A 10,662-nucleotide genomic window follows, 5' to 3' on the forward strand; every position below is an offset into this window, starting at 1 on the left:
GACCTGCCTGTATGTATTGCTAAAGGGCAAATGTGTTTTTAAAGTGAATAAAAGTGGGCAGGCCCCAGACTGTGTTCCTCTTCATGCAAGAGGTTTCCACTGGGGCCCCCAATGCCTTCAAAATTCAGATTTCTTGTATAGTGTACTCATTGTGTCGTCAGCCCTCCTGCAAGTCATCCTGAACTCGCCATGAAGGTTGCGGCATCAAGCAGTTGAGATCTTTCAAGCCAAGGCATTCTAATGTGCTCCAAAACTTAAACAAATTACTTTCCCAAAAGAGAGACTAATGGACAACAATATGAATTTAAAATATAAAGACTGGTGTTAGCCAGCATGCTCAGTGGTGAGAGCACAGAGCATTGAGTATCGGCCCTCGGACTGAAGGATTGCAGGTTTGATTCTGATCAAGGGCATGTACCTCAGTTGCAGGCTCGATCCTTGGCCCATTGGGGCGCATACAGGAGGCAACAAATCAATGTGTCTCTCTCACACTGAGGTTTCTGTCTCTATCCCTCCCTTCCACTTGCTCTAAAAAAAAAAATCAATGGAATATCCTTGATGATTAACAAAATAAATAAATAAATAAATAAAATATCTAGACTGAAGGCTTGTCTAGTTCTTGCCTTTAAGAAAGTTAAAAATAAAAAACAGAACCTTAAGTGATATGATAATGGCTACCATCCTCATTCTAAATTGGTAATGGGTTATTTTTTACTTCCATGTACTGATTTTGAAGATTTCATTGGATGACAGCAGTATTTGCTTTCTCCTTACAACAAATACCCAAGAGTTCCCAGAATGACAACATAAGAAATTTATATCACAAGATTTGTTTGTTCTAGATGCTTTAATATAAATAAGTAAGTAAATGTGTGACGATATAAGGAACACAGAAAGAAACACACCTAAAGATTTTTAACCAGGGAATTTCCTTTTTTTTTTTTTTAATAAATTATACTTTTACCATTTATGAAAGTTCATTAAAGAACTCTCCAAATTATTAAATCATCTTCATTCTTCAGAAATTATTCATTCACAGAGCAGACCACCTACAGAAAAAGATTTATTTTAGAAAGTCAGATTTCAAACATCATGCCAGACCTATGGAGTTAGGAAACTCAGCTAAGTACTGTTAACTAACTACCACAATTATTCTAAACCAGTCATGGAATAAAAGATCCACATTTTAAAATTCTAGTTTTGCCTAACTAAAAACATCACTGAAACTGTTCAATCCATCACAGTTTAATCTTTACAAGTCTTTGTTGATGTAAAACTACATATTTTCTCAAAAATATCTTCCCCAAAAAGCTAAGGCAGTTTATTTTCAGATACTCAAACCCCTCCTTGCTGATTCAAGTATGTTTAGCAAAGACGTACAAAGCGAAAGGCAGAAGTTCAGCTCTACATACAAGGCACTTCCTGTGGAAAGTTACTCACTTCATCCCAAGGGCAAAATAAGGGTAACCCTTTTGAAATCCATTTGTAAAGATCAAAAGGGGAGAGTAATAGAGGAGAGGGTTGCAGGTCTAGTCAGGCAGTACAAGGCTTCTCTCCAGACAGCTCTCACCCACCTCCACTCCTACCCCTAATCCTTATCCCAGAAGACAGAGAACAATGCTAAAAAGGTAACTAAGTAATCTGGGCTAGCCAAATCTCCAAGTCCAATGCAAGTGCTTCCCTCCTCTAGCTAGTCCCTGTTTTTGGTTTAGAAAAGATGAGCCTCATCAACAATAAAATATCTAAACCATCAATTTTCAAAAGGCTCAAAGGAAAAATACAGTTAAGGGAAAGGCCTGAGCAGGAAAGAAAACCAAAAATGAAGCTACTCAACATTCAAGAGATAGCAGCCCATAGCAAACACTGTTACCTCATTTGCTACTGACTGAATATCATATATGGAAACCTCTTGGTTATATCTTTGGGTGCAAAGTTCTTGACAGAAGAGATCCTGTTCTTCTCATCTTAGCATTTTTTTAGGGTCTGAAACAGTATCTATTGAATAAATGTTTGAATAGCAGAAGTAACCCTTTTCCTGGATTTTCTCAGGATCATATTCTCATACATTATTAGTTGCATGTATGTATGAAATCAGCATATTTTAAGTATATTTCAACCTACTATTAAGTTCAGTTAAACTTAATAAATACTGATTATCACTACCACTAAATGGTAATCCTCTAATTTCTTTCAATAATTTTAGCCCCCTAAATGAGTTCTCCTGGTTCCTTCTGAATCCTAAAGGCAGAAAGATACTAGCTATTTCCTCCTGTTCACATTTTTTTAAGCAGGTTCTAGGTTCCTCTAGTTCCTCTTTCAGTAAAAGAAGCAGTCATTAAGACAGAAGGAAGTGTTGAGAATCACCACCATCACACACCTAATTTTTCTAAAGAGTAGTTTTCAAGTCTCAGCTTTTACTACTATTAAATCTCCATAGTTTTATTAAGAATTATCCCTTCAGCTTAAGCCACTGGTTGCTAAAGAGGGACACACTTGAAAATTATCTAGGTAGGAGTTTCTGAACTAACAGGTGCAGATCGGGGCCCAAGCTTGTGAGTTTAGGAAAATATGCCTCAGCAGGTGATTGTAAATTACACCTTTGGTTGAATGCAGCCTACTTTTATATTAATTCCAACCTACGTTAAGGTGGGGCTTAAGATACAATTAAGACCTACCTTATTTAGGATATAACATTAATACCTACTAAGGTTTTTGAATTTGTAATGTTTATACTCATTACTGGGAAGACCTAAGTTTGCAAAAATATTTTTCCCTTGAAGCTATCCTCAGAAAAATGTGGTTTAACTGTCTGAGAGGTATGAATTCAGTTAAGTTAATCTTATAACAGTGCAGACAGCAGTGTTGGATTTTACCCTACAGCCAATGACCTGGTTATATACCTATGCATTTCAACAACAGGTCTAATTAGCATTCATAATCAAGTTTTCAGATTATAAATCAATCCTAAAAGTGAATATGTTGGCAATAAAGCCTCATTAAGTGCAAGGAGTGAAGTGTAAAGTGCCCTACCTAGTGGTTCAGTTGGTTGAAGTGACATCCTGTATACCAAAAAGGTTGCGATGAAAAAATACCCTCAAGTGAGGATTAAAAAAAAAAAGAGACCTAGACTCTAGTTTTAATTCCACCATCTATCCACTCAACTTCAGCAAGTCTTTTTGACTTCACTGTTCCTCCATTTCCCCAGGGGGGTTAGGGAAATCGGACACCTGTCCCTCTTCCAAAATTCTTGGAAGGGCCCTAAGTGGATTTAGATTGCTCTTCTCACCAGATTTCAAAAATACATTATTAGGTCATATATTCAACAGACCCCAACTGAAGGTTTGCTAGCCACAACTCCCAAGATATGGGGAATTCCTTTCTGGTGTCTATTTGACAAGTTTACAAAGCTTATTCACACATATATCATTTAATCATCACAACGACTCTATAAAGTCTTTTGGTCATGTATTATTATCTCTGCTTTACAGATGAGAAAACTGAAGTTCAGAAAGGTGAGGACTTGCCCAAGACCACGCAACCAGTTAAACACCAAAGCTCTTGCATTTTCTTTTATAGACAAACTAGAGGCCTGGTGCACGAAATTCATGCATGGGGGGTGTCCCTCAGCCCTGCCTGCACCCTCTCCAATCTGGGACCCCTCGGGGGATGTCCAACTACCTAAACCAGCAGTTGGACATCCCTCTCGCAATCCAAGACCATTGGCTCCTAACCACTCACATGCCTGCCTGCTTCATCATGCCCAACTGCCCCTCCCACCGGCCTTCTGGCCCCCAACTGCTGCCTCCTGCCGGCCTGATTGCCCCCAACTGACCGCCACTGCAGGCCTGCTCGTCCCCAACTGTCTCCCCAAAAGACCTAATCACCCCCAACTGCTCTCTCTTCCTGGCCTAATCACCCCTAACCACCTCTGCCTCAGCCCTACCACCATGGCTTTGTCTGGAAGGTCTCCTGGTCTAATTAGCACATTACCCTTTTATTAATATAGACTAGAGGCCCAGTTCACACATTCGTGCACCTTTAAAGGAACTGTGGGCCACAAGGCTGTGGTGGGCACAGGGGTGGGTCTCGGCCCATCTTCCACACCCCTGCCTGGTCCCTCCTGCCACAGCCCCCGTCCCTTGTCTGCCGGCAGCCCCGCTCCCACGTGCTGACAGCGCTGGCCCCTGCTAGCACCCACTGATGGTGCAGAGTGATTGGGGCCTGATGGCACAGAGCCATTGGGGCTGGCACTATCATCAGGGTGCGAGCAGAAGCTGCTGCCCCAATTGCCCCTCAGGAGCTGGGGGAGGTGGAGAAACCCTCAGGGTGATCAGGGCCAGCAGCTGCCGCTTGCACACGCTGATGTCACCAAACAATTGGGACTGGTGCCAGTCGCTGGCAGGGGTTGCGAGTGGGGCCAGCGCCAGCAGTGGGTGCAAGAGGCGGCTGCCAGTTCTTATCATGCCTCAGGAGTAGGGGGAGGTGGATAAGCCCTGAGGGGTGATTGGGGCTGGCAGCAGCTGTTCGCACCCGCTGACTGCGCTGGGTGCTGGCAGCGGGCGCAAGCGGGACCAGCGCTGGCAGCAGGTGTGAGTGTCTGGTGGGACTGCAGCACAGGAGCAAAGAATTTTCAGTAACCACCAGAGCCTCGCCCCAATGACAGCAACTAGTGTTCCGCCTTGGTCTGGTGCCCTCGCTCACCTGCTCCACCATCCCACTGTGGCCGACACCCGCCACGTTCCACGTGCGCCCCCTGGTGGTCAGCGCACATGATAGCAACCAGTTGTTCTGCCGTTCGGTCTAGTTGCATATTAGGGATATATATACACACACACACATACATACATACACACACACACACACACAAACATAGAAATCACTCTAACTCTGTCCCAATAACATAAGAAAACTGGTTTCTCCTGGTCCTTTGTGAATATATGCTACTTATAACAATTGTACTACCGCTGTGATCTATATGAAGTCCAAGAAAAGCTTTTGGTGCTCCTAAAATTAGCATTTTCTAAAATCACCCTTTTTATAAAGGCAGGTTCAGCCCTAGCCAACAGCTTACATAACTAAGAAGAGAGTTAGATTATGAACAAGTGTGGAGGAGAAACTGTTCCATGATGTGAGCGCTATCTGTCCTGCAAGCTGCATCTGGGCCAGAACAGAGGTTGTTTTCGGCAAAGTGCCCTTATAGATGTCTGATCTTAATTGATGTTCATTCTGACATAAACCAGGACCCCTCCCTGACCTCCCTCTACGTGCGGGTTTCTGCAACAGGTTGTTGTCCTGACCTGGTAGTATTCACACACTCGTGCCTGTACCTATGCCCCCATTTACCCTATATGCTTTCCTGGTGCCTGTCAAGGAGTATAGGGATATTTCATCTTTAAGCTGCCCCAGACAGGCCTTGTATGTAAGTTTCCCTTAATAAACTCTATTAATTACCAAACTGGATTGGCCAGCCTCTTCATTTGGTGTTTCCCTGCCCTCCACTTAGGGAGGTGTATTTTCAGTCTCAGGGCTCTCCTCTGGATGTGTGTATACTAACAACAAAAAAGCCATGTACAAGTGTTGAGATTCCATGTCTTTAAAAAGAATCAATAGGTATATTTATACTTTTTAAGAACACAACCCCCATTCAAATTTACTTATTTTACAAAACAGTTCATCATGACCATCTAATCTAAAAGCCACTTTAGTATTTCATATATACACAGAGTAGATATACCATAACATGTTTAAATAAAAAAAACTTATTATGGTTCTCTTTTTATCAATAAAAAGTAAAGTCCAGCCCTGGCCAGTGTTACTCTCAGTGGTTAGAGTGTCAGCCCAAGCTCGGAAAGATCTTGGGTTTGATTCCCAGTCAAGGGCATGTTCCTGGGTTGCAGGCTCAATCCCCAGTCCCAGTTGGGGCATGTATGGGAGGCAACCAATCAATGTGTCTGTCTCTCTCCATCCCTCCCTCCCTCCTTTCTACTCTCTCTCTAAAAAAAATAAATAAATAAATAAATAAAATTATATATATATATATATATATATATATATATATAATTTTTTTTTTTAAATCCTTGGGTTAGAATTAACAAACAAAACAAAACAAAAAGTAACGTCCAAAGAGGATGTAGCGGAAATAAAACATATTAAGCTAGACATCAGGAGAACAAAAATTAAGCCTGAGCACTTTCAGCCTACAATGTTTTCCACTACACAGTGATACTTCTTATCAACTTGGGACAAGTTCCTTATCCTCCTTTTTATAGCTCAATGAGGAACACTGGCCATATGTGAAATTCCAAAGAGGCAGGAAAGAGGTGAAAGGGAAAGAAGCCAGGCTCTCTATTACTGTTATATTGGTATGGGCTGCGGCATTATCTCTCAGCCATTATTAAATTAAAAGTGGTGGTGTGATGTGGAAAGCCAAGGGCAGAGGGAGTCTGCCTGGAGACAGGTTCCAGTTCTGATCCTGCTAACCCATCTCAGGAATCATTTCATACTTATAGGACTTAATTTCATTTATTTATTCATTTAATAACAATTTCTAATGAACACCTACTATGTTTTAGATCCTGAGGATGTGACAGTGAAACAGAAAATTCCTACTCTCTCAGAGATCATATTCTAGTTGGAGTAAAACAAAGCAGATGATAAATAACTACACAATATGCAGGTAATGGTGTTAAGAATAAAGTAGACTCTAGCCACATGTGCTTATTAGATAAAACTAAAAATACAGTTCCTCAGTTTTAGTACTCACATTTCAAGGGTTCAACAGTCACATACGGCTAGTGGCTACTATACTGCAGAGTGCAAGTGCAGGACGCTTTCATTATCACAGGATGTTTCTTGGACGGGGCTGGGATACAGTGATGGGGGAGGGATGTTATTTTACTTATTTATAAATATATTTTTATTGATTTCAGGGAGGGAGAGATAGAAACATCAATGATGAGAGAGAATCACTGATCAGCTGCCTCCTGCACACCCCCTACTGGGAATCAAGCCCACAACTGGGCCCTGACTGGGAATCGAACCCATGATCTCCTGGCTCACAGGTCAATGCTCAACCACTGAGCCTGCCAATCAGGTAAGGGATGCTATTTTAGCTGGAATGGTGAGGGAAAGCCTCTCCAACAAGGAGGTATTTGAACAGAGATCTGAATGAAGTGAGTCAAGTTGCTACCTGAAGAGCTTCCAAATGAAAGAAAAATCATTTATTAAGGTCCCCTTCAGCATTAAAATTTAGATTAAAAGTTCTTCAAAAAATGGTCTGAGTTTTAACCAGTTAACTGTCATGCATCCAAAATGAAAACCATCCCCACACACCACGATATTTTCAATTCAATTTGCAATGAATATTATAAAAATAAATATATTACAATTCTGGTGTTCTTGAATATTTTCAGCTGAAAATTTTCAGGAAAAATGATTTTAAAGTTGGTCAGGGCTGCCACTTAGAGAAAACATTTTTTTTTATAGACACACATGGCGTGTGGGGAAAGTCTGCCGCTTGCGTATATAGATGCTTATGGCATACAATGGGTTAGTTATTAGAATAAAGCACAGTACAAAAGAGAAATAGCAAAAATGTCATTTTTCTTTTGCAGAAAGCAATACTTCATGTGTTGCCTACTCTGTTTAAAAGCACTTACTAAAGACTCACAACATTAGAAACAAGGAATAGAATTTTTTCCCTTTAGTTCCTTTAAGCACAACTAAATATTATGAAATTCCTAAGCCATGATTCCTTATAAAGCCCTTTCTTAAAAGCTAAATTCTTCCCTTCCCAAATCCACCGAATACCCTCAATTTATTAGCGTCACTTACTCCCTACATTAGAAACTGAAAAGTTATTTTTTAGTGCTATCTCCGCATGTTAGGTTAACCAGGTGAACTACCTTTCAGATAAAATGTTGCCCAATGACTGCAAAATCTGTAGAGCAATAGAGAAATTTGAAGCAATGAGCCTATGTATTACCTTCCCCATCAGAGAGTACCATGCTCACCATTTCATATCTTAAATCCCAGGGCTCTCATGCATTCCTTGTGGGCCTCAATTAGGTGTCCACAGTGCTCTTCTCCTTTCTCAATAATGCTACAAAACAAAATGTACTTGTTATCTAACAAAGTAGCCATTAAGCATATTAGCAGTAAGTAAGCATGCATAATAGTGATGTGGAGTGAGGCAGAACATAGTCTGATGGAATGTAGCTGGAGTTCAAAAAAAATGTTCTTCTGGTTGGTCTAATAATCCAATAGGCTTGAGACATTAGCAAGAGAAAATAATCAAATGTAATACATACAGATGTATTGGGAACCCTGCATCCATAAGGGTCAGAGACTCCACACGCAGGAGCAGTTGAGACAGAAAGAGAACATGGGTATAGAAGACATCCTGAGCTAGGGATGAGGTAAGGTGCCTTGGGGGCTTTAAAAGGTCGCTGCAGGATTTTAAAAGCAGATACTTAATACTTATAAGTTTGTCCTGCCCCATAAATAGGTCAAAAGAAGTTATTTCTGATCATCTCTTATAGGCAAGGCCCCTAATTCAAGTTCTTCTAGGTAGTTAAGGGGGAAGGGGAGTGTGTGTGTGGGGGAGGGAGGCAGATTCTCTTGAGGCCACAGCTAACATGGCCTTTAGCTCAAAACAATCTGCAAATCACAGAAGCATATCTTGGGGTGACTTGTTTTGAACGCCCCGTTTCAATTCTCCCTCCACAATATTATTTGCAAAGTACTAAGGATTAACAAAAAGCACTGGGCTCCTACCAGCTCTTATTGACCTCATTATGCCACTTATATTTTCTTTGCCTTTTATGTAAGGACAAAAAAGGGGCTGAAGGGAAGTGTACATTCACATCTGAAAATTCCTAATAAGATTTGTTCCACAAGAGAGGCTGCATAAAATGAAAACGAACAAAAGCTTTTGTAGAATGATGGTAATCTAGAGGTACTCTCCTGAACACTACAATGTCTCCGAACAGTTATAAACTGACTTAAATTATCTACCTAAGGGGGGGGGGGGGGGGGGCAGGCTTTAATACTGTTAAGAAATGTACCGTGTCCTACTATGTCTAAAATTTGGTAGGCATTACCAGAAAATTATTACTCTTTGGTTTTGCTCAATCTTTTATAACAAATAGTCCATAGCAATTACTGGCATGTCTCCATTAACTTAAAGCTCCTTTAAATCAAGTAGCAAATTTACCCATTTCGACATCTTCCGACCTAAAGTTATGTTCAAAAACCCTTCCTAGGGGAAACTGAGTGAACGGAGGTCGGGTCAGTCGGACCTCTCTCCTAACCCTTCACCCGTGTCCCACCCGAGCTGCGAGCTCAGTCAACAGCACAGTCCACAGCGAAGCCTGCGGGGCCCAAATAACCTCAAACAGCGCAGCTCCGCTAAGCGAGGGCCAGGACCCGCCCCAGGCGGTGCAGGGCGAAACGCCGCCGGAAGGAGGCGCAGCGCCCCCCGGCCGCCCCGCCCCGGGCCGCGTACTGACCACGCATCGCGCGCCTTCTTGGTCTCTGGACAGGCGCAGCAGGGCTTCAGTGGTTTCTTCTCCTGCGTCTCAGAAGGGGCAGGGCTTGCGGCCGCCAGACCCGGCATCTTGCAAGATGAAAGTAACTACTAGTACAGGCACTCTCAACGCTCCCAACCTCCGCAAACGCCGGTTCGCTCGCAGTCGCTTCCGGCATCCGGTCCAGAAAGACCGGAAGTCCTGCCTCTCTCAGACGGTTGGGCGCGGGAGAGGGAGGGTCAAAAGGACGCATGCGCAGAAGTGACTAAATGACGTCACCGGGACACCTCTTTGGCGCAGGCGCAGAGAGGCGAGGTGAAAGGGCGCGCAGAGTTTACAATTCACAAAGGTCGAGAATGAGGAAATCAGACATCGCTCAAGCCCTCCACCTACCGCGAATGTCGAGAACTGAAGCCCTAGAAAGTGAAACATCTTGTCCGTGATAAACGAGAGAGCACACTATTGAAAGCCGGCCCCCTTGGAGTTAGAGCTTAGTTCTCTGTATTTCAGGGTGGGCACTGCCTTCTTCCTGACCCTCTCCCCTGTTTTCATTGACCTAGTTAAAGACGAGTGACAAAGACACTGAACAACGACATTCCACAGTATTGAAAAACATTTTCCCTACCACCCATACCTCACCCCATACACTTTAAATCCGCAGTTAATTGATGTGTATAGCTCCCTCCTACTAATTTGATTTCAGTATGAATTGTTCAATCAGGACAAGTACAGTATATTGTTTAATAAAATTGCAAAATGCCTTCCTTTGACATTTCTTGAATTCAGTTAGGTATATAAGCAAACGGTTGTCCTATGTTATTTGCAATACAATGTGCACATCTATTGTGGGTTTTTTTTACTGAGAATTATTGGGCAAAGGGACTGAACTATTTTTTAAAGCAGGACTTTGTGGCATTATTCAAATAACTACCTGATGATAGATATTTGGGGTAGTCAAAATTTCAATATCACCTAACTAAAGTTTGTTTCTGTATTTCAGAGATTTAGTTCAGAGAACCCAGGTGGTCAGGTGCTGAATGGAATTAGGTTCTATATTCGTATTTTCCAAGTTACTAAAACCATTCCCATTTTGTCTTCTAAAAACTTCTAATAAGCATGATTTTTACTTCACTAT

The 10,662-nt window shown here is 42.0% G+C and overlaps 1 protein-coding gene across 2 annotated transcripts; it reads right to left on the reverse strand.

Moving 5' to 3' along the window:
* Window positions 1-927: 927 nt before the first annotated feature.
* Window positions 928-9,718, reverse strand: COX17 (cytochrome c oxidase copper chaperone COX17). Of its 2 annotated transcripts, none has more exons than XM_070406262.1 (3): window positions 9,510-9,718; window positions 7,985-8,101; window positions 928-1,049 (listed from the first exon to the last, which is right to left on the reverse strand). In XM_070406262.1, the coding sequence occupies exons 1-2, from the start codon at window positions 9,614-9,616 to the stop codon at window positions 8,017-8,019; spliced, it is 192 nt and encodes a 63-aa protein (XP_070262363.1). In that variant the 5' UTR covers window positions 9,617-9,718; the 3' UTR covers window positions 928-1,049; window positions 7,985-8,016. The 2 variants fall into 2 exon arrangements, with proteins under 2 accessions (XP_070262363.1, XP_070262362.1); XM_070406261.1 differs by having other exon boundaries at window positions 8,013-8,101; window positions 9,510-9,715.
* Window positions 9,719-10,662: the final 944 nt, after the last annotated feature.

This window comes from Myotis yumanensis, unplaced genomic scaffold (genome assembly GCF_028538775.1).
Source record: "Myotis yumanensis isolate MYYU_CA2020_CCGP unplaced genomic scaffold, mMyoYum1.0.hap1 SCAF_2, whole genome shotgun sequence".
NCBI lineage: Eukaryota > Metazoa > Chordata > Mammalia > Chiroptera > Vespertilionidae > Myotis > Myotis yumanensis.